This window comes from Nannospalax galili, unplaced genomic scaffold (genome assembly GCF_000622305.1).
Source record: "Nannospalax galili isolate Female #2095 unplaced genomic scaffold, S.galili_v1.0 scaffold485, whole genome shotgun sequence".
Taxonomy (NCBI): Eukaryota; Metazoa; Chordata; class Mammalia; order Rodentia; family Spalacidae; genus Nannospalax; species Nannospalax galili.
This window is the reverse complement of record NW_008354534.1, coordinates 859,505-886,852: the sequence shown is the minus strand read 5'-3', so window position 1 is coordinate 886,852 and position 27,348 is coordinate 859,505. Positions and strand designations below refer to the sequence as shown.

Genomic DNA, 27,348 nt, shown 5'->3' with positions numbered 1-27,348 from the left:
CACTGACCTGAACTTGCTATGTAGACCAGGCTGGCCTCGATCTCACAGAGATCTTCCTGCTTCTGCCTCTCTAGTACTAGGACTAAAAGCATTTGCCACCACGTCTGGCTGCATGCTTTTACTTTTATTTTTAATTTTTATTACATTTATTTATTTATTTAATTTGTGTGTGTGTGTGTGTGTGTGTGTGCACGCACATGTGTGCATGATGCCAGGGCATGCATGTGAAAGTCAGAGAATAACTTGGAGCAGGAACAAATTCTCTTCTTCTACCATATGGGTCCTGGGGATCAAACTCAGGTTACAGGGTTGGCAGCAAGTATCTTTACCCACTGAGCCATCTCTCCAGTTTTTTGTGTTTCTTTTAAATACTTTATTTAGGGGTAGGGGAGGGTTGAGACAAGGTCTCCCTGAAGCCCCAGCTGGCCTGGAACTCTCTAGTAGACCAGGCTGACCTGGATCTCACAGAGGATCACCTGCCTCTGCCTCCCAAGTGATGGAATTAAAGGCATGCACCACCACACTCGGCCTATTTTATTGCTCAGTCTGTAGCCCTGTCTGGTCTGGAACTTGCTATATAAACCAAGATGGCCTCCAACTCACAGAGATCTGCCTGCCTCCACCTCTGGACTGGGACTGCAAGATTAAAAACCTATGCTCCTGGGACTGGAGAGATGGCTCAAGGGTTAAGAGCACTAACTGCTCTTGCAGAGGACCTGGGTTCAATTCTCTGCTCCCACATGGCAGCTGCAAACCGTCTTTAACTCCGGTTTCAGGGGAATCCGAAGCCCTCTTCTGACCTCCATGGCATTGCACAACACAGGTGCACTCACATACATACAGGCAATACACTCATACACATAAAAATAATAAATAAAATATTTTTTAAAATAAAAAAATAAGAGCTGGGCATGGTGAATTCCAGGACAGCTGGGGCTACAGGGAGACCCTGTCTCAAAAAGACCAAATTAATTAATTAATTAAAAAATAAAATTTTAAAAAATCTATTCTCCTATGCCTGGCCTCTTATTTGTTTTTGAAAGAAACAAATATCTACCTCCTATTCTGACCCTTGCTTTCTGGTAAGGTGTATGAGGGACATCTCTTCAGCACATGCTGATATATATATTCTCCCAATGTAGCCCAGGCTGGCATAGAACTCAGTCTTCCTGTCTCAATTTCCTGAGTGTTAAAATTACAGGTGTGTAACCAGCCCTGTGGACCCAGCAAAACACTGAACTTAGGGTTGTCCTGCGCCAGCACCCTGCTCCACTGTGTTTCTCCCTGGAGAATTCCCAAAACCCCAACACTATTGCCTGAGGGGCTTGTTATGAATACAAAGTTCTAGGCCCAACTCTTGAGACAGGTCAGATGGTTAAACATGATGTCCCCTGGAGGACTACCATGTCTGCTGGGACCACTAAGGAGCAGCATTTTCCCATGGGCCCTTCCCACATCAATGGACTTTAGAGATCTTCCTTTTCTCAAGAGGTTTGGGGCCAGGCATGGTAGAACACTCATAAACCCAGCACTCAGGAGGTTTTCAAGTGTAAGTCTAGCCTAGACTACATACTAAGACCCTATCTTTTTTTTTTTTTTTTTTTTTTTTTTTAGGATTCAGACATCAAATTTATTTTGCCAATCTAAGACTCTCTTTAAAATAACAAACAACTTTGGGGATTTGGTCTTCTCTCTGGCCCTAGTCCCTGCCCTCCACCACCACAGAGGTATTTACAGGGGGATGCTCTCAGCATAGTGTTCTGGGTCAAAGGGCATGAGCATTGCCCAGCCTTGCCTATGAAAGCCTGAGCATTCTTGTCTGAGGTTCCTGCCCAGGCTGCTGACAGGAAGGCTGGACCTGGCTCTACCTGGGGCCTTAGCCAAGGCCTTTGTAGGAGGCTTTGTAGGGTGATGCCACTAGCACTGTTCAGGGAAGGACCTGGGTGTATTAGAATGATAGCAAGCTAGTGACCAAGTTGTGTATGTGCCTGCCAGACTATGAGGTGTAGTGTGACAGTGGGAATGTGTGAGAGTGTGTTCATGAATGCTTCAGAGAGTGCAAGGATTATGAGGAAACATGTGAAAGTGTATGAGATTGTGTGTGTCAGACCATCTCAAACCTGGGCTTTGTCAAGTCTGGTCCAAGTGCAGCATGAGAGGTATAGGTCTACATGCCCTTCTTCCATCTAGTTGCCCTACCCAACCTTGCTGAGCAGTCTCAGCATTTCCTGCTGAGGTGAACTCAGAGTTCTGTTGTTCTGCATTCTGTTCCAGGCAGTCTTTCTGATCCCTCATCACTGTTCCAGTGAGATACCCTATACGTGACCCTACGCTGCTCCCTCAGCACCCCTATTTCCCTCCCAGTCCATTCTGGCAGTCCTGAATGACCCAGGCAGCAGCTGAGGGGCATTAGCATACAGGCATTGCACTATCTGGCCTCACTAAGGGTGCCCTTTGCCCAAGGTCCTGTGTGGGTCCCGAGGGACAGCTCACTTCAGTGTGTGGCTCTGCTCTTGGGTAGCCTTTGCTATCACCTGATGCTGGCAACAGGTCATCTGTGCCACTTCCTAGCCTCCAACAGAGCACCTTTGTGTCTCAAAGTGGACAGGTTAGAATAGAAGGCATAAGGTAGAGTGGCCAGATTCCCTCCTGGGAGGCCTCCCTGATGCCCCCTCTCCTTGGATGCAGCTCTGACACCTGCTGGCTGTGTTACCTCAGAAACATTATTTTAGTCATGCTTTCATTTCCCAGACATTTATTGAGCCCCTGTTGTGTACAAGAGACAGCTATGGTCCTTAGGGGTAGAGCAAGAGGTTAGAGTCCTCATCCATTCCCAGCTCTCCTGGAGCTGACAGAAGATCATGCACTTAGGACTCCAGGGTTGGCCTCCTTGGTCAGATAGTGAGCAGCCTGAGGACAGAGGTGACACCTTGCCAGGATTCTGAAGGTGGCACACCCTCAGGCCACATCACTCCAGTCCCAGGCCCACTCCTTAAGATTGAGAAATTACTAGGGACGGTCTAGTAAATTCCCATGGGACAAGATGGGGGCCAGACTCTGTGGGCCAAGCAGAAGTCAGGAGCTATGAGACAAAACACCTGGAGTCTAATAGGAGCACCTGGAGGCCAGGCCAGTCAGGTAGCACTAAGGGGAGGGGTGCTCATGTCTGCAGCTCAAAATGTGGGCAGTGTGGAGGAAACAGAGAGGACCTGGGCTGACGCTGCGCTGGTGCCCTCCTCTGCCTCTGCCCAGCATCTGTCCATTCACAGGCTTGCTGTTATCTCCCTTCTGCAAAATGCAGCTTCCTCCTCTACAAAGAGCACTGGCCTGAGTGTGTGTGCTGGAAGGATTTGATGAGACAGTGAGGCAATACCTTACCTCCATTCTGGGAAGCCTCATCCCTTGTGGGACAAGGTCTAGTGCCAGCAGAAATAGGCGCCCTTGTTCCTACAGTCCTAGAGGTCAACCCTGTAATTTCTTTTCTGCTCCTCCTAGGCCCTAGTAATCTGGGAAGGGCCTGCCCCTGGTCATTTCTCAGTATCATCATTACTGGGAGTAGAATATTCATTCTCATACACTGTACGGCCTCTAAAGCCATGGGGCTGGTCTGCTGGGATAGACCTACTATCCACCAACCCTATAACCTTGCTCGACCTTGCCTAGTCTCAATATGCTCATCTATAAAGTGGAATTACAGATTTCCTCTCCTCTCAAAGCCACCCCGGACTATGCAGGTCAGCAACTGAACTGTGAGCCACACTTAGAGCCTGGGGTAAGTGGTAGAAATTGTTTTGTTGGTATTATTAGTGTGTGTGTGTGTGTGTGTGTGTCTGATTCCCAATTCCAGCAGAGCACTGCACCCAGACAGACAGACACCCAAGGACCGGCAGAAACTGAATGTCTTGCAAGTGCGGGGGTTGGGGGTTGGGAGTGCGGGGCGGGGCCGGCGGCCGCTCGTCGGCCTGGGGTGATCCGGCCCCGCCCTGCTCCGCCCCTCCCCGGGCCAGCCCTCCAGGGCGGGTCCTGAGGAGTCTTAACGCGCCCGCGCACCGTGGCCGCCGCTTGTCGCTGTTGGGGTCGCGTTACGGTTTTGGTCCGTCTGCCTCGCTCCCTCGCCGGCGCACCATGGAAGGCTACCACAAGCCGGACCAGCAGAAGCTGCAGGCCCTGAAGGACACGGCCAACCGCCTGCGCATCAGCTCCATCCAGGCCACCACGGCGGCGGGCTCGGGGTGAGCGCCGGCTGTGGGCGGGCGGACAGCTGGGTCCCGCCGCCCCGCGGGCTGCGTGCGGCGCTGCACGGAGGCGCCATGAAGGCGGCGGCGGAGGCGCGGTCGGATGTCCGAGTGCCGGGCGCCTTCCGCTGTGTGCACCGGCAGCGTGGGCCTCGGCCATCTGCGCCCCTGGCCGCGACTCCCGGGCTCCCGCTGCACCCTGTCGGCATCCGCTGCGTCCAGCGGCCGCATGGGCCGCGGCCTGCAGCGCCCCGGTCGCGACTCCCGGGCGCCATCCGCGCGGCCTTGTTCTGCAGCGGGACCCGAGAGGAGGCCACCATGACTGCTCATTGGAGAACGCGGCGCACGCGCGGCCCTCTTAGTCTCTCCACCTGCCTGTGGGCGCCACTGGTTCGCACATGGGGAAACTGAGGCTCCGAGTTCATGTCAGTTCCCTGAGGTCACACGGGGTGAGCTGGGGTTGCAGCTGTTGCCGTCCAAGCCGGGGATGTCTGTGGAGCACACCATCTTGCAGGGGACTCGGGGCCCAGCCTTCGCTGCTCCAGCCACGCTCCTTTGCTCCTCGAAGCTCATTCTCATTCCCGCGGCCGGTGGATGGGGGTCCGGGTTTGCCTTAGCGCGTTGCTGAGATCGCCAGGGTGGGGGTGGGGAGGTGGCACGTGGACGCAGCACCCTGGGTATGGGAGGCTGGCTATACTAGGTGAACGGAGCGGCGAGTTCCAGGGCGTAAGCGGAAAAAGAAAGGCCTGGGGTATCAGTGGCTCCACACGGGGTAGTGGTTTCAAGAATTCCTGGGCTCTGCCTCAGCCCAGTGTGAGGACGCTGTGATGTGGGCGCCTTGACATGGGACTTGGGTAGGGAGTGGTTTCCAGGGACCAAACCAAGCTGTGGGTTTGGAACACAGACAAGATTCTGGCTTCTGACCAGTTCCATACAGCGTGTATTCTTAAGGAGTAAGCCTCTCTTGCCTTTAGGGTGGGTATATACTCACGCTTGGTGCACCTAAGGTCATTGTGGTCAGAAGGTCTGGACTTGCTAGCCCTTTGCTTCCCACCCCACTTCCAGTGCATACTTTGGACCTATTATTGCTTGCAGGTTTAGATCATGAGTGTGTGGTGAAGGGTATCCTCTGCCCAGTGACTTCCTTTCACAGCACCCTTAGCCTGGCACACAGTAGGTCTTCACATCTTGTATTGCTTAGTCGGTATTCTAACGCTTTCCCTTCAGGCCTGAGGTCTATCTGAAGAGATAGAGCAGTTACCCAACTACCTACCTACCCAGGCAAGCTTTATGCAAAGCTGGATAACATGCAGGCCACTGAGCAGCTGAGTGGTCCTGGAGTGACACAGCATCCTTGATTGCATCCTGATAATTAGTTTGCAGATGAGGATATTGAAATACAGTGTGTTGTGTAGTAACTGGTGCCTTGTCTAGTGCTCATTCATAACAGGAAGTCCTCTTGGGCATACAGGCCATACCAGACTGGAGTGAGGAGGGGCAGAGAAAAGTCTAGAGCAGCCATAGCAGATACTAGTTTGAAGGGCTATTTGGAGAGAAATTAGGTAACATTTAAACTCTAGGAGCTGAGAGTGTTAAGTGGTCTCCAGTTTATAGACTGAAGGTGACTGCAGAGTTACACCTATGTTTACATTGTAGCCTTAGGAAGGAACTCACTGGACTCAAATGTATCTGCAACATGGGGAGAAAGGGCATGCAAAATCTGATTCTGGGGATGGGTGTTTGCTTACTTGCATCTTTGTTCCTGTATATGTGAGGTGCAGGAAAGAAATACTTAGACAAACCTTGTTTTTCAGAAGGAAGTAACATTGCTGCTCAACCCTCTGTCACAAGAGAGATTTTGAAATTATTTGCAAAGAGTGTATGTGTGTACAAAAAATACTCAAGGAAGGCTTAAGGCATGAGTGTGTTCTGGCCCCTCACTGCAATGGGGACATTCTACAAAGTACGGCTTAGTGCTAAGGTTCTGGCTCAGTCAGCAGCAGACAGCTAAACTAACCAGCTAGTCTGAATGCCGAGTCTCCTGGCGGAATTTGGGATCTAGTAGAGAAACAAGGCTTGGGTCGAGCCTTCTTTGGTCACTCACTGAGGCTGGACTTGGATGTTCTATCAGTTAGGACCTAGGCTCTTGGTTTCAGAACTGGGAGAAGTCCTGAATGGACAGCTTTCCTGTCCCGGGTATCACCCATCCTGTGTGCAGTGAACCTCACCAGGCCACAGAAAGTCAGCACACTGGCCTCTTTGGGGAACTGGGTGGACAGAATTTCCACACAGGCCTTTTTGTTGAGACAGCACCCACAGTGCCAGACTCAAGATCATCTCCCTCTGTGAGCAGAGGCTAGCTGTGGCAAGGGTCCAGCTCATCTAAGCTTTAACAAAAGGAAACTCCAATGGCCTTGTCATAAGTGACCAGGTTGCTTATGCTAGTGGTAAAGGGTTCTCAGCTCTCACCTTGCAGGGCTAAGCTGTGTTACCCAGACAGGGCCAAGTGTCATCTGAAGATACCACCAGAGTCAGGCCTGATTCAAAGGGGAAGTGGTCTGTGCTTTCAAGTCCCCTAGAGCTTCTGGCCCACAGCTTTGGGGATAGTACCTGGGAGGATAATGGAGGCCCAGGCCTGGCTGGTGGGCACAAGGAGATGTGTGGGATCCAGCTCTGTTCTGAGTAAGTGGGCCCTGTAGCCCCAGCTGACCTGGAACTTGCTATGTAGACCAGGATGGCCCTTTGCCTCCTGAGTGTTGGGATTATTTTAAAACTCATACTTTTAGATACACAATGTCCAAATAGCATGATATAGGTGCTAATAATCCCTGCCTCAGGCTCATGGTGGGAATGTGTGTCAGAGGAAGAGATCACAGCAGAACAGGAAGCCAGAGAACAAGTAGGGTGTTGCAATCCACGGTACCTTCAGAGGGCATGCCCCTACTTTAAGGATTTTCCAAGGTTCCATGCTTCCATACTGCCATACTTGGAACCAAACTTGCAACACATAAACCTTTGAGGGACAGACAATGTCCAAACCATAGTTCATGGTTTTCAAACCAGGTCCTTTAGGAGTGGGACTGGGGGTTAAGGGTGAACAGGCCCTGGGGTCCGCCTCCCCCTGCTGTTGAAAGTGACTGGGGTTACATCCCTGTTTCTGGCTTTCAGGGGCATTTTAACAGTGCTCAGAGGGCATTCTCCGGATTCTAGCCCCTACTTGGGTGCAGCCTCTTTGGGCAGGAAAGGGCTTCCTAGGACCAGCTTCTCCATTCAGGCTTGCTCAGGGCATCTGGCTCTGACTGAGGCAAGAGCAGAACCGTTGAGATTGCCCCAGAAGCAGCAGTTGCTCAACTCTAAAGACACCTGGCTGCCCTGGGACTACTGGGTTCTTTGCCTAGGTGACCTCTGAACTGAGCAGAGCTAATGGCCAGTGTTTCTTAAAGCTGAGACCAAGGGATAGATTCCTGATTAGGGCTTCCCATGAACTCACAGTGACCCCTGGACTTGGCCTGTTGATATCCAGAACACTCCTGAGGCCAGGGTCCTGCACAGACCTGGATCCTTAGGCAGATTGCTGTTGCCAGACCTAGAGATGAAGTAGAGTAGGTGCATTTGCTGGCTGCTAGGGTTCCATCCATTGGTAGGTCTGCCTCCTGCAGTTTACACACTGGGCCCTCCCGCTCCATGTTTGGAGAATTTGATCTCTGAAGGCTGTCCAGCTTGTCTGGGAAGCGCAGACACCTGAGAACTTCCTTCACTGGGCTTTCTCAGTACCCTTTCTTCCTTTCACAGACAGATCTTTAACAGCTTTGTAGAGGTGTACTTTGCATATCATAACATTTTAAGTATACTGTTGTGGTGTGTGTTGTTTTGTTTTTGTGGTACTGGAGTGAACCCAGGGCTTAAAGCATCCCAGGCAAATATTTTATCATGGAGTTTTGTCTTCTGCCAATTCTGAGATTTTTAATAAAATACATGGTCATTTATGGTAGATTTTAGTGAATTTAGCAGTCTAATTTAGGATGTTTCACTGCCTCTAAAAAGCTCTCTCTTGCCCATTAATAGTCTCTTCCCTTCCCACACCTGGGCAACGAGCAGTCTGACTTCCTATCTGTAAATTTAATGTTTCATATGATGGATCTTACAGAATGAAGTCTTTTGGATCTGGCTTCTCCTACATAGCGTAGTGTTTGGGGTTCATGCATGTGGTAGCCTGGATTAGTACTTCATGTATTTTTATGCTTCAGTATTCCCTTGTATGAGTATTGTACATTTTGCTTAATTACTAGTTTCTCTCACAATTTTACTTTTGTCCTAGCCCTGCTGCTGGCAGGCCCTCAGTCCCTAGACAGGTCACTTGGCTACTGAGGACTGTAGCATCCCAGCCTCAAAATGAAAAGGACATGAGACTTGATCTGTGATACTAATCAGTACAACTATTAAGCGAGAAGTTGCTGGTTTCTGTGTGCTGCATCACATTCTTTACACAGACTACCTTAGTCATGTGGTGGCAGGTGTGAAAGAACACTTTTAGATAGTGCACTCTTGGGGTGCTTCTCAGAGGCAGTAATGTGGGACAGAGAGCTAAAGAAATGGTCTGGGGTCTAGAGACAGGTTCATTCTAGGCAAGCATCAGCTGAACTTCCACCTGACATCCTGAATTGTCTCCCCATTATCATTATTTACTTATTTAAAGACGAGATCTAGCTATGTAGCCAAGGCTGTCCTGGAACTCACCATATAGAGAAAGTCGGCAATCTTCTTGCCTCTGTCTTCCAAGTTCTGGGATTAAAGGTATGTACCATCATGCCCCCACTTTAAGAAAAGGGAAAAAAACCCACAAGGCCTCGTTGTAGCTTAGGCTTTGAAATTGTGATCTTCTTGCCTCAGCTCCTACATGCTGAGAATACAGGCATGTGCTACCATTGCCTTCTTGATCTTTATGTCTAACATTGCTCTTCTCAGTTTCTTGTCAGACGTTTGCCAAATTATCATCGTGTCTCCCCACCCTCCTTTATGAACTGGCTCTTGGACTGGAGGTGTGTCACAGTGGTAGAGTGCCTGCCTTGCAGCCTTGGTTCAAACCCCAGCACTGCCCTAACACAGAAAAAAATTGTTAGGATGAACTAGCTCTTGTCTGTGGTTCTTGGTATTGTATATTTATTTCCTTTTCATGAGTTTCCGGGTTTATTTTTTAGTCTTTTTTTTCTTGGCTGGGGTGTTGGCTCATACCTTGCAAGCTTGAGGACCTGAGTTCAATCTCTCAGAACCCACCTGTAATCCCATGCTGGTGAGGCAGAGAGAAGTGGATCGTGGGGCTCACTGGTTGGCAAGCCTAGTCTGATTGGTGAGTCCCAGGCCAGTGACAGATCCTGTCTCAAAACAAACAAAAAGCTGGGCATGATGGCACATACCTATAATCGCAGCACTCTAGAGGCAGAGCCAGTCTCATCTACATAGCCACTTCTAGCCCTGCTGGCGCTCTCAAGAGACCCTGTTTCAAAAAACACACAAAACCAACCAAGGTAGATAGAACCTGAGGAAGGACAACCAAGGTTGTGCCCTGGCTTCAACCTCCATGCACACGAAACACACACAACTCTTTCTTCTTCTGTTATGCTGTTGATTTTCAGTACTTTCTCTGGGTGCCTGTGTCTTTTTTTTTTTTTTTTTTTTTTTTTCCTACGTGTATGAGTGTGTTAATGCCTGCATATACATAAGTGCACCGGTGTCATGCAGTGCCCATGGAGGACAGAAGAGGGCATTGGATCCCCTGGAACTGTAGTTAACGGTTTTAGCCACCGTGTGGTTGTTGGGATTCAAACCCAGGTCTTCTGCAAGAACAGCCAGAAGTTTGACCTTAAAAGTGACTCTGTCTCCTCAGTGCTCAGCACTTTGCTGGTTACATACAGCGTCCTCTATCAATCCTGACTCATTGCTTCCTTCTTCCCTGCCTATAGCTGGGGTGAATCACAGTCCTCTATAGATAAGAACTGAAGGCACTAAGAGGTTTGGCATAGTGTTGATGGTCAGTGCACTTTGTACCCATGCATTGTCTTGCTGGGTCCCCCCAGGTATTCCTTCATAGCATCCCATTTGCAAGTGAAGAAGCTGAGCCCCAGGGAGAGGAACTGAGTAAGTCAGATATCCAAGTGACACAGCGTATACCCCCACTTAGAAGGCACTTTGGTAAGGGACAACCTCAAAAGCCCTGACAGAACCCAGACTCCTAGGGCTTCTTTCTTGTATAGCATTTTCTTGGTGGTTGTAAAAATCAACTTTTTGTTCCACTTATCCATGGGTGTGTGTGGCAGGGTGCTGAACCCTCCTTTGCCAAAGGGTCACATCATTCTCTGGGAGGCTCCTAATGGTCATGTGTGAATGTCATCCTGGGGTCACTAGGCAGAGCCCCTGCTCTTCCTTCTTTGGGCAGTTCCTTCCTCCATTGAACTTTCTTGTAACAACCATGACTTTCCAAACAGCTTCCTTGGGAATGGGGCTGCCCTTGGATGAGGGAAGGGCAGGTGGTCTGCCTGACTGGTGTGTCCTGCAGCTGAAGCTGGTACTAGGAGCAGGGGGTTAGGGTCCCTGTGAGGCAGCAAGAGCTTCTTGTTTACATGTCCTCACCTCCCTCTTTCAGGTGTAGTGTCTTTCCCCCATGACCGGGAGTTCATAGAAATGGTTAAGTATGAGGTGGTGTGTGTCTGGAATGTGGGAACTAAACCAGCATGGACAGTCTGGATTCCTCTACTAACATGTCTATGCCAGGAGTGACTCACCCCTAACCTGATGGCGACCCCCGCAGGGGGGGAGGAGGTGGCTGGTGTGAGTGCCAGGATTGCATGTGCCCTTGGGCTTGGCATTGGGCATGTTTTAGTGTGAAGCACCTCGAGCAACAGTGTCCAGGCCAAGCCAAGCTGCATGTGTGGGGAGGCTGACCTCTTAACAGAGCAGTGGAAGGGCAGGCTTCAAAGCTACCTAGGAGCTACAGCCTGTCCTAACCTTGCTTCTAGCCCCATTCCTGGGGTGGGAGCTGGGTTAATCCAGTAGATCCTTTGATCCTTGTGCTTTCTAAAACCATTCTGTTATTAAAAGAAGAATCTAAAATGGAGACCTTGCCACTCCAGAGCTGGAAGGGCAGGTTTCACTTTTGTCAGCCCTACCTCAGTTCTTATCCATAGGCAGAAGGGTGTATATATATATATATATCCTTTATTGAAGAGCTTTGTGTTGCATGGTTCTGAGTGCTTCACTAGCCTTCAGAGTGCCCATGCAAAAAGCTACCAGAAAACCCAAAGCCTAATGTTTCTGGCTTGCAAATCTTCTCCACTCCAACCCCTGGGGATGGCAGGGGCAATTTTCCCCTTACAAGTAGGCAGACTGTAGGCAGCCACTTTGGGGTGTGTTGGTTATAGAGGTATCATATCTCCTTAGAGCCCCACTAAAAACTCTTAAATAAGAACTGGGCTTCACGCCCACAATGGCTGATCCCTATTTCCCCAACCCCCATGATGCTGGCTTCAGGCTGTATCTGAGGTATTTGGTCTCTCCTTCCCCTACCTTCTTATACTAGTCCAGCCCTAGACTTGTGACTGAGGGACTGCGCTGGTATTCTCAAGATGGCATGACAGTCTCTGATGTCTACTAGCTGCTCTAGGCCCTAGGCCATCAAGTAGTGGCCTCCTTGAGGCTATACCATGTTCCCAAGGAGCAGGAGAACATGGCTGTGGTAGGCCAGGCCTGTGTAAGTCTTCTCGAAACAGGCATCCCCAAGTCCCTGGCACATGCCAGGGTGCGTGCTGTAGTTCATGTCCAGGCCTAGGATATTCATGTCTGTTTCTGTCCTGGGCCACAGCCACCCCACATCATGCTGCAGTGCTGCTGAGATCATGGCTGTCCTCTTTTTCCATACCATGCGCTACAAGGCCCTGGACCCCCGGAACCCTCACAACGATCGATTTGTGCTCTCCAAGGTAAGAGCCCTGCTGCCAGCCACCCTTCACTGCAGGGCCAGGTACTGTGGAGTTCCTGAAATGGTGAGTGGTCTCAGAGAAGACCCACAAGTTCAGTCTAAGCCCCATCCTAGCCCACCCTTCCCTCCCCACCTGTTTGTCCTGCTCCCTTCCTCTTGCTCAGTGCCAATCCCGAGGATGCTGACAGGCACACTTGAATCTGCATCTGGAGATACTTCGTGGATTTCTGCCTGAGTCCCTCTGTTGTGGCAGCATTCTGAAGGCCACTGCAGTAGGGCTTGGGGTCTGGGCCCCAGTCTTTCCTCTTGTGAAAATCACAGCCACAAACTATACTACAATTGCCTGAAATCCACCTGTCTTCAGGCCTGGCTCAGCAGGCCTCTGTGGTTTCCCAGGACAGGCTCGTAGGGCTTAGAAGTCTATCCAAATATGTCACATGCCAGAAACCAGGGATTAGAGTGGTGGCTGCCTACTGGGTTTTGGGCTTGTCCAGCTGCACAGCTGTGCCCCCTGCACCTGTTATAGTGCCTCCCCAGCCTTGGCTATGGGAGCTTTGTTCTGAAAACCAAGAAACTGTAGAGAGATGAAAGGGGAGAATTGTGGCCTTCATTACTTCCTCCTCTGAAATGGATATCTTGGCTGGCCAACTCAGCCAGGCCCTAGGGCTCCATGTGTATCGGGAATAACCCAATACAGGCTCTGCCTTTGACCCCATGTCTGGTGCACACCCTGACAGGGCCATGCAGCTCCCATCCTGTATGCTGTCTGGGCTGAAGCTGGCTTCCTGCCCGAAGGAGAACTGCTGAACCTCAGGAAGATCACCTCTGACTTGGATGGGCATCCTGTCCCAGTAAGTCACCCAACAGCAGCCTCCTGGGTTTCTGCTTCATTTTAGGTTATCCAGGAGGGGAATGAAGCAGAGGAGCAGACTGTGAGGAGGGAAAGATGTGGGGTGGGACACATCATTGAGTTCACCTCAATAAGGGCGAGTCTTTTTGAGTCTCCATCAACAATGCTCCCCAAGTTTGTCTTCCCCGCTTGCCCCCCAGGTGGGTAGACACTGTTCAGAAAGAGCTTACTGGAGAGCCAGTAAGGAGGTAGCAGCAGAGTGCTGGTGACCACCTTGCCCCTTGGTGCAGCTCTCATCTGTGCACATTCTGGAATTCTTGCAGTACCAGAAGCAAGTTTCTGTGGTCTGGATCCTCAGTGACCAAATGCTCTACATTACCTTGTCACAAATACTCCAACTAAACTATGTTTATAGATGAGACTCAGAGGTTTAGTTCCCAGCCTGAGGCCACACAGTTCACTAGAGGGCAAGGCTTGGAATTGAACCCACTCCCACAGGGACTTCACAAGAAATCACACTCTTGGAGAAGGCTCTTGGAGAAGAGCCTTCTGCAGGGGTGAAGCTCACTGGCTCTGGGTGAAGGTGCTGCCTTGGTTCTTGTAGCCATAGAGGCCAGGGTTCTAGGGATTGACTTGGAAACAAACAGCTCTTTCCCCATGAATAACCATAGCTCTCTGTTATGACAGAAACAAGCCTTCACTGATGTGGCCACTGGCTCCCTGGGCCAGGGCCTCGGAGCTGCTTGTGGGATGGCCTACACTGGCAAATACTTCGACAAAGCCAGGTAACACCCCTGCTCCCCACCCTTACCCGTGGTAATTTTGAGAGCAGGTCCTTGGTGACGCCTACTTAATCCCTCCCACTTTGTTCCTGTATCCTTTTTTTTGCTTAACTGGGGCTGAGTATCATAGACATGTGCCCTCTTCTGCCCTCACAAAGCCCCAAGGATAGTGGTATTGTCGGGTCCCTTTTCAGATGAGACAGACCTAGGGATTTAATGGACCAGCCAGGTTTACACCCTTAGAATGTGCTGCATGCCCTCAGTCTAGTGCCTGGACCCTGGAAATGAGAACTGCCTCCCCACTCCCCATGTCTGACTAGGTACCAGGAGTCCAGGCCTGGGGCTACTTGCCTTTGTGTTTGAAGAGGATTAAATTGTGTTCTGGAGAGCTCCAGAGTCTCCAAACCACCTCCTGTCAGCCAGTGGAGAGACAGCACCTGAGGCCTGCAGTGGGTGGGTACAGCCTGGTAGGAGACTTATTTCCATCCAGGTAACCTCAGGACAGATTTCAGCCGCAGGATCTGCTGTGGACAGATTGGGCCTAGAAAACAAAGCTTATAGGCTGTTAAAAGTAACCACTGGTCAGAACAGTTCCTTCAGTCCTTTGCCACATGGGAGCAGCAAGGCTGAGTACCCAATCTCACCCTGTGAGGTGGGGAGGGGTGTGAGGAGTTACCCACTTATAGGTAAAGAATCCAAGGAGAATACTTACCTAGGTCCTCTGGTTTTCCTGTGAGTATTGAGAGAAGGTGCATTTGTTGTTCCAAATGCCCTATGGGCAGGGAGCTTCTTAGGAGAGGACAGCTGGGGGGAGCTGGCCTATAGCCAGGGGCATCCCTCTTCCCTTCAGGTCACCCCCCGAAGAAGAGGGCCTGAGGCCTTTGAGGAAACGTGAGTGCCTGCATACTGTAGGGCACCTGCTGTGTGTAGGCTATTCTCAGGGGTGGGGCTCCTGATTCTGCTCTCTAGGAAAGTCCCAGCCCTTCCAAGACCCTCACAGACCAGGATCACCTGGCAGCAGAGCCTCCGTTGAAGTCCCTGGCTGAGCCTCAGGGCAGGCTTGGCTACACCCAGAAGTGATTCACTCTGAAGTAAAGAGTGTCCCACACAGAGAATGGGGTGTATGTTTAAGAACATTTTATCTGGCCTAGAACCAGAGATGTGAGTTAATTATTCCCTACAGTTGCTTGAACTAATTCCCTGGGAAGGATCATTTCCAGACCCCAACATAATAGAATGAGCCAGTGAAGGGAGAAGGGCTTTAGTGGGCTCCCAGAGGCCATGTGGCTTGGAGCCAGGGTTGGCTGAGGCTTGGGCCCTCAGACTGTACCTGGGGGAGGGGGCCAGGGCCCCAGGAGATTATCAGATCCAGCCAGGTACCCAGAGGTGGCATGCTGATAGAGCCAGTCAGGCTGTTGGCACTGTCAATCTTGTTAGCTATTCTGAGAGCTACAAACAGTAGTAAAATGAAATGGACATTTTCTTTAGTCTTTTTTCCCCTTTTCTTTCCCAATACTGGGGCTCAAACGTAATGGTGTTTCCTCAGCCCTTTTTATTTTTTTGCTAAATTACTCAGACTGGCCTTCAATTTGTAATCCTGCCTCGACCTCATGAGTAGCTGAGATTACAGCCAAGCAACTTTAAGACTAGCTTCAGAGCCAGGTGTAGTGGCACATGCCTCAATCCCAATACTCAGGAGGTAGAGGTAGGCAGAACTCTATGAAATCGAGGCTAGCCTAGTGTGTGTAGTTCAAGGCCAACTGGAACTACAGGGAGACCCTGTCTCAGAAAACAAAGACTGGCTCCACTTTCTTTGTTCCTAACATCCTTCTCCAATTTGAATCTAGTAATATATTCCCTTCATACTGTCTTCATGAAGATTTAAAAACTTGTAATCTGATATACATATAAATTTATATTCTGCTTTTTAAAAAAAAAAAAACTTAAACATCCTTGTCACATTGCTTTGAGGATTACACTTACTTGTATCTGTGGGAGTGAGAAGGCAGGCTTGCATGGCACAGCATACCTTCCATCATGTGGGTCCTGGGGATCAAACTCAGGTTGTCAGGCTTAGCGGCCGGCTCTTTTACCCATCTTGCTGCCCTAAAAATCTTAACTGTTCAATCATGGGTGTTTTCTCAGTGTTAAATGGCTGAATAATATACAGTACTAACCCTAACTATAAAGTGTGTATGTGTCTGTTTACACGCCCAAGTGACCACAGCGGTCCCAGGCATTGGGTGTCCTGAAGCTGGAGTTACAGGCAGTTTTGAGCTACCTGACATGGATGCTGGAAACTGAACTCAGGTCTTCTACAGGAGCAGTACCTGCTCTTAACCCCTGAGCCATCCCTCTAGCCCTAGTCCCTAAGTCTTTATAGCTCCAGCAGCACCAGCTCAGGTTAGGCCAGGCTTTTGTAGTCCTTTTACTATTCACAGCTTCATTCCCAGCATCTTAGGACCTTAGGATACCTGCCTAACCTGAGCCTATTGGCCTCATGGGGCTAGCCTTGTCTCTGGTCTTAACCCAGAGCTATGCTGTAACTCTACACAGCTCCACTCTGACTTCCTGGAAGTGCGTTGGATGTGGGACATGGTCAGTCTGCCTCCCTAGATGCCCTTTCTGGATGTCAAGTTCCCTGTGTGTTTGCCTCTCTAGCCCAGCATCAGGGAGGTCCTTTTAGGGAACTGCTATGCCAGAGCAGAACTCCCTCAGGGTCTCTGGGACCCTAGTAACCTGCAGGGACAGAGGAGACAGCTTGGGGACAAACCAAGTTCCAAAAACGCCTAGGTCTGATAAGGCCTCTGAAACATGGGTCTGCCTGGCCAGAGAACCAACAGCCTGGCCCGTAGAAGTCTCAGAAGAGAAGCTCCAGGCAGTCTGGTTGGGGAGGATGCCGGGAGCTCTTTGGCCTCTGTGTGTGTGAGTGTGTGTGTGTGTGTGTGTGTGTGTGTGTGTGTGCAAAGTGCTGAGTCATGCTGACAGTTCTGTGGCTGCCTGGCTCTCAGCCTGTAGCCAGCTTCAGGGCCTTTTCTTGGAGCAGTAGAAGAGTATCTGTGTCCCCTGGAGCCACACACCTGGAGAGTGGGCATGGTGTAGGGGTAACCCCCCACTCTGCTGCCCCTCCTATGTGTGTTCCTACACAGCAAGGAGATGACAGTCCAGGCTGCAGTTAGACATGTGACCTTCAGACAAGGACCCTTGACTAGTCTGAGCCTGTTACCTTATTCTCCATGGATTTTGGGAACGACAACTGAATTCACTTCAAGGCAGTCACTCAGCTCAGGGTCTAGCACCAACTGTGGGCTACCCTGTGATGGACGTAGTTAACTCTATTTTTTTTTTAATATTTCATTTATTATTATTTTATGGGTATGAGTGTGTTGCCTGCATATATGTGGGTGTACCAGTGCCGTGCGATGCTATGGAGGTCAGAAGAGGGTATTAGATTCCACTGGAACTGTAGTTCAGGACAGTTCTTAGCTATTATGTGGGTGCTGGGAATAGAATCTGGGTCCTCTGCAAGAGCAGCCAGTGCTCCCAACCACTGAGCCATCTCTCCAGTCCCAGACATAGTTAACTGTTGCTGCTATTGCCCTTCTGTCACCACCAGACCCTCACATTCAGGTCAGAATCTCTGAGCTAGTCTCCTGCCTCTACTCACCCCTCTTCACCCTACCCTCCCACGAGGCCAGTGAGGCTTCTGTTCTCTGAGTGATGCATCCCAATCTTTTACCCTGTCTTACTGCTTTGAGGAGCTCGTACTTGCCTGTGTTGAGGGGAGAGAGCTCTACTGGAGAAAGGCCCAGTCTGGTGCTGATCAGCCGTGCCCCTTCTCCCCCCAGGTGGCCTACACCATGGGCTCACCAGCCTACCCCCTTGCAGTAGCAATGAGCTTAGTTACCAAGGTCCTGTGTAGCAAGTCCCTGGGACTCCCTCAACAGCCTGGTGAGGGACTTTGCCTCTCTCGTCCACTCACCACTCTTCCTCATTTTCCTCTTGCCCCAACAGCACCCACTCTGGTTCTTACTGGCCAGATCTCTATCTTAACAGCCAGTTCTGGGGCCCCTGGCAGCCTCCTCAGGGAGTATGGACTTGGTATGGGCAGCAGGGGCCCAGTGATGTGGTACCCCTTTCACATTCCTGCTGTCTGCTCTCTACCACCATTTGTGGCTACACAACTGCTCAATGGGTTTCTTGGGAGGGTGGTACTAAAGACCTGACTGGCCCAGGGGAGAGTGACCATCTACCCTGTGTCCACAGCTACCGGGTCTATTGCATGCTGGGAGACGGGGAGCTGTCCGAAGGCTCCGTGTGGGAGGCCATGGCCTTTGCTGGAATTTACAAGCTGGACAACCTTGTTGCCATTCTTGACATCAACCGCCTAGGCCAAAGCGACCCAGCCCCGCTGCAGCACCAAGTGGATATTTACCAGAAGCGCTGTGAGGCCTTTGGGTATGTATGAGGCTATGGCCTCGGGGCAGTCACAGCATGGAGAGGTAGTTGTGATGGAAGCTTTGCAAAGGCAGTTGCTAAAGTAAGATTAAACCTCCTCTAAAAAGCCTTCTGGGGTGTTTTGGCTCACAATTCCAAACTCTGGGCATATGGATTCAGTGTCTCAGACCAGGGTGAATGTGAGCTGGATGCTCCATCCCTGATCATCCAGGGGAACAGGACCCTCTTCTAGTGAAAAGGAGACAGACAGGCTTTCTGAACTTGCCCCTTGAGCCTTTAGTGAAATGGATTCAGAGTCAAAGGTCCATCTAGGTAGGTGCCAACCTACATCATCTAGTGTCTCTCCCCCAGCCTCAAAGACAAAATGCTCTTGAGGTTGGGGCTGTGACGCTCCACACTGGCTAAGGAAGCTCTGGAGAAAAAGACTCTGATGCAGGAATTGAGCTGGGTTGGGCATATACAGGGCTTGAGAGCTTTGGGCAAGGCTTCTGTGGCTGCCCTTTATAGATAAATCCAAGCCCATGATAACTGATGGGAGCATCAATCAAGGTTGCTTTGACATTACTGAGGGAGATGATAGAAGGCAGTGCTATTCTTGTTGGGCGGATGAAGAAGTAGCTACCAGGTACCTGTAGGGCCTCCCCAAGATGAGTCTGGAAACTTGGAGTACCCCTGGGACCTGTCTGTAACTTGTAGCTGAGGCCAGATTTCTTGAGTCCTTCCACAAATCGCTTTGTGACTTCAACAAGTTATTCTCTCTGTGTGTAGGGAGAGTGTTAGGGATAGAACCAAGGGCCTTACATATGTTTAGCAAATGTTATACCACTGAGTTCTATCCCTACTATCTTTATCAATATGACCAAAAAGGTGAGGAAAGGGAGGGGGCTTAGCTTAGTGGTCAGGTCATTCCTTAGCCCTGAGTTCAGCTCCTGGCACTGGAAACAAAGTCCAAAGCATGATTGCTTACAGAGCTGTCCCAGTTCCCTGACAGAGGGTGCATAGCATGGTTGAGTGCCTAAAAATTTTGCACCTCTTTGGAAGGATCACACATGTGGCCTCCAGATAAACAGAGCCAAAACATTTATGAATCTACTAGCAGATGGATTCCAAACCCAGAAAACAGTTCTCAGTAGGAAATGAGAAGATCAGGACAAAAGAGATAGTGCATGAACTGAGCTTTGAAGTATTAGGAAGGAGGGAAATTAAAAGCCAGCCAAAGGAAGTAAAACAACGTGGAAAAAGAAGGAAAAGAAAGCAAGCCCAAGTTGAAAACATCTTGGGCTTTCCAGCTCAGAGTGTAGCCATGGGGTGGGGTGCAGGCAAGCTCCCAGATGCCAGGCCACACCTTTCCCTGGGGGGGCTCTTCAGAGCCAGCCACTCCTCTCACCCTGTGCTACCTCTGTCCACCCAGCTGGCATACCATCATCGTGGATGGACACAGTGTGGAGGAGCTGTGCAAGGCCTTTGGCCAGGCCAAGCACCAACCGACAGCTATCATTGCCAAGACCTTCAAGGGCCGCGGGATCACAGGTCTGTGTGTCAGCTCCTTCCCCTCCCAACACAGAGCCTTGAGGGTGGGAGCCTTGAGCCTGAGGAAACACCAGCCTTTATTTCCTTTGGTGACTGGTCTCAGCTGAGCTCTGTGGGCAGGCAGGAGTTCACTAGGTGGGATCTGTGTACCCCACCTTAGGGAGTATCCTTGCCAGCTCCAGCCATCTGCCCTGAGCTGCGGTGCAGGATAGCATCACATACTCCAGGAGATACTGGAAAGACCTGAGTTCTCCACAAGGAAGCGGTGTACAATAGACTGGTGCTTGGCAGAGGCCCATGCCAGACTTTGGAAAGTGGTTCCTGTTTCTTGCCTGAGAATAAAAAAGCAGGCCTAGATTCCCTCCTTAGCACCCAGGGGTGGGCTTCAGATCCCACGGCCTAGTTTAGCCCTTGCCTACTCTAAAGATGAGAAAATTGAGCTCAAAGTGGCCAGGGATAATGAGAAATCTTGCTCCAGTTAGAATGGCTTATAATAAAAAAGAGTCAGGAGGAGTGGTATAAGCTGTAACCCCAGCACTTGTGGTAGAGGCAGGAGCATCAGGAAACCAAGGTCATCCTCAGCTATTTAACCTGCTTTACCTGGGCTACATGAGACTGTGTGTCATAAAGGAAAAAGGAGCCGGGGGAGCCTGGTGAGATGACTTGACAAGTAAGAACACGGCTTCCTGGCACCTCAGAGGAAAGGGATATAAGCCTTGCTTGATCCCCGCACAGTGAAGGTCTGAAGGGATGGGAGGACCCCACTCTGTTCACAATATGTTAGATGCATTTAGCCCTTTGACTCCTAGGCCTGTCAAGTTCTCTCTCTCTCTCTTCTGGTTTTCAGTTTCCTCTTCTTATGGCAGGGGTTCCTCCCAACCCCCCAAGAAAATGAGTCTGTGATTTCTGCAGCAGACCTGTCTGTACTGGCTGTGGAGACTGGGGAAGGGACCCGCAGGAACAGTGACAAAAGGGGATGGGGCTGGATGCCTGAAATACACATCTGCCCACACACATTTCCCCTCCTTCCTACTCATCTGAACACAGATAGAGTTCACTAAGGGGCTGGCATGCAGGAGTCCTGTTCTGTGCCCTCTTCTTTTCCTGATGGTGCCCTGTGGTAGGCTCTGCTTGTCTGTGACAACACCATTCCTGTGTTCCATGGTTGCTCTTCCCCTGGACAAGCCTCCCCCTAGGAGTGCCCACCTTACCTGTCCCTCTGTCCTCTTGTACCTGCAGGGATTGAAGACAAGGAGGCCTGGCATGGGAAGCCCCTCCCAAAAAACATGGCTGATCAGACCATCCAGGAGATCTACAGCCAGATTCAGAGCAAAAAGAAGATCCTGGCCAGTCCACCACAGGAGGATGCCCCTTCAGTGGACATCAACAATATCCACATGCCCACACCACCCAGCTACAAAGTGGGGGATAAGGTAACTGGTTGGCCCTTGCTTTTCTGAATTGGCCGAGACTGGGATGGGCTGGTTCTTTGGCTTGCCAAGTTCATGACCAAGATGTATCTTCTGGAAGGTTGGGAAAGGAAGGGGTTTGTGGTAAGGAGAGAACATTAAGAGTCCCTCTTGCTCATTGTCTGTTCCCTGATGGGGACAGCAACAGCCAGCTCTGAAGAGGCTCAGAGGTCAAGGGACTTGCCATCAGTCACATGGTAATCTTCTGGTTGAAGTAAGAGTAGCACTCAGGACTCCTTCATGGCCTGGCAAAAGCTAGGCAGAGCAGCCCTGCTCTGAGTCTTTCGCCTGAGTGAACTCCTTGGTGTATCCTGCATCCAGCCTTTTTTTTTTTGTTCGGAGCTGAGGACCGAATCCAGGGCCTTGCACTTGTTAGGAACGTGCCCTACCACTGAGCTAAATCCCCCAGGTCCTCGGTCTTCCTGTGCATTGGCAGTTTCTAGGGCACCTTGTATCTGTCTCCCTTTTTGTATTTATTTTGCTTTCAGCTTTTTTTTTTTTTTTTTTTTTTTTAGTTTTATTTTACATATGAGAGTTCTGTCTGTGTGCATACAATGCCCATGGAAGCCAGAAGACAGTGTCAGAGCCCCCTCGAACTACAGTTATAGACAGTTTTTAGCTAACGTGGGTGCTGGGGACCAATGCAGATCATTTGCAAGAGCTGCCAGTGCTCTTAACTGTGAGCCATCTCTCTGGCCCCCATGCTTTCACTGTGTAGCCCAAGCTGGCCTCAAACTCAACATACTCTTGCCAGAGGTGACTGCTAGACTTAACAAGCATGTGCTTCCGTGCCCAGCCTCTGCTACCATTTGTATCCACCCTTAAAGATTCGAGTCCCCAGAGGCAGGCAAGACCCCAGGTCACAGCTCTGCACAGGCTCCAGTGGTACTTATAGCCTACCCTCTTCCCCATAGATAGCCACCCGCAAGGCCTATGGGCAGGCCCTGGCAAAGCTGGGCCATGCCAGTGACCGCATCATTGCCCTGGATGGGGATACCAAGAATTCCACCTTCTCAGAGATCTTTAAGAAGGAGCACCCAGACCGTTTCATTGAGTGCTACATCGCCGAGCAGAACATGGTATGTGCTGGGAGTGGGCCAGCCACAGCTGCAGGGCTGCCATCTGACTGTGCAAAGACAGGCTAAAGCCCTCTTCCTTCTTTAGGCCAGCTATGTTGGGCCAGCTGTCAGCTGTGGGCCAGCCCAGGGAGATTACAAAGACAGCTAGGACCCAATGTTGATCTTTGGCCTTGAATAGCTACAGTTTGGGTTGGTTATGCTCAGGGTGTAGGTGCACATGGGAAGAGCTTGTGCATAGGCCAGGTATGGTGAAGGAGACCTCCTGGTATAAAGGACCTTCCAGAAAGAAGGTAAAGCAGCCAGGGAGTTGAAACATGCTAGTATAGGGTTTAGCAGCCAAGGCCTCCTCAGCCTGTATGAAGCTTTGTCACCCTGAGGAAAGAGGAAAAGAAAAGCAGTTTCAAAGGGGGGAAATTTTTTTTTGAAACAGAATCTCATGTAGTGACTGACCTCGAACTCAATATATAGCTAAAGCTAGCCTTGAATTCCTGGTCTTCCTGCCTCTGTCTCCCAAATGCTGGGGTTAGAGTCAGGAAAATGATTTTAAGAGAAGTTTTGAGATGATTATTTCAAGTCAAAGGAATTTAGAAATGAACTGCAGAGTCCCCATGTGTACAGAAGTCTCTCACGTAACTGTAACTTGATGGGACCATAGGTTCTTGCACTTCCTGCATGGTGGGCTCAGGAGGAGATCCAGGCTCCCTCTGTCTTCAGGGCTGACCTTCCCCTCCTGTTCTTAGGTGAGCATTGCTGTAGGCTGTGCCACTCGAGATAGGACAGTGCCCTTTTGCAGCACTTTTGCAGCCTTCTTCACACGGGCCTTCGACCAGATTCGCATGGCAGCCATCTCTGAGAGCAACATCAACCTCTGTGGCTCTCACTGTGGTGTGTCCATCGGTGAGTTCAGCCTAGATGCTCATACCCATACCTTCCCTTGACTTAGACCAGTAGGTGTGGGAGGGGTTGGACCAGGATTCTAAGACCTTGGAATCCATGGATGGACAATCATCAGCTTTTCCTTTCCCATACCCCAGGGGAAGATGGACCCTCTCAGATGGCCTTGGAAGACCTGGCTATGTTTCGGTCAATCCCCATGTCAACTGTCTTTTATCCAAGTGATGGAGTTGCAACAGAGAAGGCAGTGGAACTAGCAGCCAATACAAAGGTTGGTTATATGGCTGTTGGTCAAGGGGCTGTATTTTCTGAAGTTAGCTGTTTCCTAAAGAGACAAAAGAAGCCAAAAAAGAGGCACAGAGCTGGCCACTGGTTGCCCAGAGAGGCATTTCCTGACCTTGCCCTGGTGTTTGTCTAGTTAAAAGAAATGAGACCAGGAGGAAAGAAACATGCCATTCTTAGTGCCGCACAGCATATATGGCCAGTTGATCACCACACTTTGCCAGTTTGGCAATTGATACCATTTGCCCTCTTTGATGAAATGAGTGAGCAGAGTTGCCACAGACTGGGTGGTTCCTGTTTCTCTGCCTGAGGGCAGGGTGCTTGCTGAAGCATTCTGGGAGAACAGCCCCACCCAGAGGCCAGTCTACCTTGTAGGAAGTTGCTTCCAGTCTGAGATTGGCAGAGCTATGGATGGTTCTCAGGAGTGTTTAGAGAGGTGTAGGCTACAGAGAACAAATTCCTTTCCCCTGCTAAGCATCTAGGTTGCAGTGACTGCAGCCCACCTCACCAGCTCTTCTCCAGTTTGGGATTGATGTCCTGGAAAGAAGCTTAGAATGGCCTGGGAAGGGTGGCCCTTTAGAAGGACCCTGAGGGCACAATGTTGGCCTCTTTCTCAGTTTTTCTGTTTTAATCCCAGGGCATCTGCTTCATCCGGACTAGCCGCCCAGAAAATGCCATCATCTACAGCAACAATGAGGATTTCCAGGTCGGACAAGCCAAGGTCAGTGCCTTGATGTCTCAGAGGACCCCATAGAACCAGCTGAACCCCCCCTGCTGCTAGTTCCACTGTCAGAGCCCACCCTGGCCTCAATCACTGAACTTCACTGGTCCCATGTCATCCCCAGGTGGTTCTGAAGAACAAGGATGACCAAGTGACAGTGATTGGGGCTGGTGTGACCCTGCATGAGGCATTGGCTGCTGCAGAGCTGCTGAAGAAAGGTGAGGAAAAGACTAGGAAAGTCTCAGGTTGAGCACTGCCTTCATGTTAGGTGTTAGATAAGACAGAGTCTCTTTTAGTTAAATGATGATGACAATAACTAAAGCCATCCTTTGAGCTATTATGCCATGCCCAGCAAGACACTAAGTTCTGGATCTGGTGACCACAGTCTCTAACAAGCATAGTGGTCAGCTCAGAGACCCTGGAGCCTTCTAGTGGAACTGGAATCAAGCTCAGCTGGACAGTAGTTAAGTTATTCACCATTGCTATGCGTCAGTTTCACCATCTGTAAACTAGCACTTTCCCTATAGCTGCCCTGAGGATTTAGGTGTGACTGGTGCTAACACTATATTGTGACTGAGTGTTCAATAGTAATAAAGTAGACAACAAGCATTAACCTCCCTGCAGTAGAGTCACCAGATGTGTCACATCTCAAGCATGTGAACACCAGGAAACAGGGTGGTAGCTTGCTAAAGTGACCTCAGAGTGGCCTTTGCAGTGGGGGAGGAACTGGAAGGAGGCTACGGCAAGACGGGGCTTGGGGGAGGGCAAGGAAGCCCCATCTATGCAGGGTGTCCAGGTTTCTGGGAGTCTCGAGCTTGGGTCTTTCCTTCTGAGTAGGTCATTCTGGCTCCAGCTCCTCTCCCCATCTCCCCGTAAACATTTGCCGTAGACCAGATACCTAGAGCCCTCCCCCTGGCTCCCCTTCTGTTTTCAAAGGTATAGAAGCATTCAGGGCCCCACATTCCATTCTGTTCTGGGACACTCCACAGGCCATACAGTTGATCAAGATCCTCCAAAAGGGTTTGCCAAGCAAGGGCTCAACAATGCTAACAAGGGGACTGCTAGTTCATCCCAGGAAGCAGACCTACAGGCTAAGCTCATAGCTATGTGACAACCCCCAGAATGTCCCACAGGGTTGGGGACATGGAATGCTCACCACAGAGCAAAGCACAGCACTCAGCCTTTCCCTCAGCCATGTCCTAGGTCTTCTTCCCTTACAGAGAAGATCAACATCCGCGTGCTGGACCCCTTCACCATCAAGCCCTTGGACAGAAAACTCATTCTTGACAGCGCCCATGCAACCAAGGGCAGGATCCTCACAGTGGAGGACCACTACTATGAAGGTAATTGAGGCAGGGAAGAGAAGCCTAGACAAGGGGCAGGGGTGGTAGAGCAAGGGCAAGGGATGGACATGCCTTAAACTCCTCTGGTAGTCTGCTTTGCCATTCTTAACATTGAACAAAGGGGCTCATGGAACAAAGCCATCCAGCAGCTCTGAGTTGGCTGGATCCCTAAACCAAGCCTGAAGCAAGGTGACTGCACAGAGGGGAAAAACAAGACTGAGTATCAGTCTTTTTGAGTCTCTTAAAAAGCAGCATCCAGAAATACATACCACTCTTCTTTGGAATGGCCTCAAAGGAAGAGAGTCAAGTTGGTCTATTGATAAGTGCCAAGAGGATGGTGTTTTAAAATCCATTGAAGAGCCAGCGAGAAGGCTCAGTGGGTAGGGCACTTGTTGCCAGACCTGACAACCTGAGTTGATACCTGGAACCCACATGTTCAGAAGGAGAGAACTGAGTCCTACAAGTTGTCCTCTGACCTCCACACCTGTGCTGTGACATGCATGCTTGTACACGTGCACACACACACACACACAATGAATTAGCTAATTAAATATTTTTTTAAAAAAGGAAAGATAAAATCCATTGAATCTGGGCATTGTGACATGTATGATTATAATCCCAGTGCTGTGGAGGTGGAGGCTGGAGGATCAGAAGTTCAAGGTCATCCTGGACTACATAGCCAGTTTGAGGCCAAACTCCTCAAAAGAAAGAAGAAAAAAAGATCAATTGAGGGGCCACATTTGGGCTTACAGAAATGATGGATTAATGGCGTCTGCCTATCGAGGGCCATAGAGCACTTTCTTTGCTGTCTTTGGCTCAAGCTGAGGCCTGTCTGACTCACCTCACTTTCCTTTGCTCAGGTGGCATAGGTGAGGCGGTGTCTGCTGCAGTTGTGGGCGAGCCTGGAGTCACTGTCACCCGTCTAGCTGTTAGCCAAGTACCAAGAAGTGGGAAGCCAGCTGAGCTGCTGAAGATGTTTGGTATTGACAAGGATGCCATTGTGCAAGCTGTGAAGGGCCTTGTCACCAAGGGCTAAGGAGGGTATGGGGTGCCGGGTGGGGGGTCTGCACATTCCTGAGAGGTTCTGGCAAAGGTGCTCAAAGATGTACTGAGAGGAGACGTAAATATATGTTTTGAGAAAAAAATATCCGGCGATGATTTTTTTCTTTGATGTGAATGTAGTCAGGACTGATTCTGGGAAATCTGGAGGTAGAGGGATGGTCTGGTTGGCACTCTGGCTTAGGGTTAGACCTGGGTGTCCCCAGGAATCACCTCCCCCAGTCCAGCCTCTAAGTCCAAAGCCACACTCGGGACACTTGCCAAAGCCTGCCTTCTAGCCAGCCTAGGGTCCAGCCTCTTCCTTTCCCCTGTCGACAGTGCCCTGAGGGAGACCAGGGAGTTCCCCTCCTGGTCTGGAAGCTGTCCAGGACCCTCCATGGTCACTTCATGTCCCCCAAGGTCCTGCAGCTTTGTGGTCAGAGTCTAGAGTAGAAGGGAGTTGTTCTTTGTCCTGTTCCTTTGGGGATAGTGGGAAGTTGTTTTTGTGTTTTTAGGTTTTGAGACACTCTGTAGCCCAGGTAGCCTCGGACTTTCAGCAATCCTCCTGCTGTGGCCAGATGTGAGCCACCATGTATAGCTGTCCCTCTGAACCCTCATAGCCAATATTCAGAGTAGCAAAGGAAGACGGGGCAGCCTTGTCCTGAGGAAGAAAGGAACCCTCAGAGTGGCATCAG

The 27,348-nt window shown here is 50.3% G+C and overlaps 1 protein-coding gene across 2 annotated transcripts; it reads left to right on the top strand.

The window, feature by feature from the left end:
• The first annotated feature begins 4,013 nt into the window (after positions 1-4,013).
• Tkt (transketolase) lies at positions 4,014-26,762 on the top strand. 2 transcript variants are annotated; one of them, XM_008851823.3, is made up of 14 exons: positions 4,014-4,232; positions 12,091-12,208; positions 12,945-13,058; positions 13,745-13,842; positions 18,106-18,297; positions 19,709-19,827; positions 21,067-21,260; positions 22,211-22,375; positions 23,116-23,272; positions 23,410-23,540; positions 24,189-24,272; positions 24,397-24,490; positions 25,493-25,615; positions 26,476-26,760. In XM_008851823.3, the coding sequence occupies exons 1-14, from the start codon at positions 4,126-4,128 to the stop codon at positions 26,649-26,651; spliced, it is 1,872 nt and encodes a 623-aa protein (XP_008850045.1). In that variant the 5' UTR covers positions 4,014-4,125; the 3' UTR covers positions 26,652-26,760. The 2 variants fall into 2 exon arrangements, with proteins under 2 accessions (XP_008850045.1, XP_008850046.1); XM_008851824.3 differs by lacking the exon at positions 4,014-4,232 and adding an exon at positions 4,348-4,684 and having other exon boundaries at positions 26,476-26,762.
• Positions 26,763-27,348: the final 586 nt, after the last annotated feature.

Excerpts from the sequence above, each read along its gene's own strand:
- Tkt (XM_008851823.3), top strand. The coding sequence starts at position 4,126 with ATGGAAGGCTACCACAAGCCGGACCAGCAGAAGCTGCAGGCCCTGAAG. Across the intron at positions 13,059-13,744 it reads TGGATGGGCATCCTGTCCCA|AAACAAGCCTTCACTGATGT; the intron begins GTAAGTCACCCA and ends CTGTTATGACAG. Across the intron at positions 21,261-22,210 it reads GCTACAAAGTGGGGGATAAG|ATAGCCACCCGCAAGGCCTA; the intron begins GTAACTGGTTGG and ends TCTTCCCCATAG.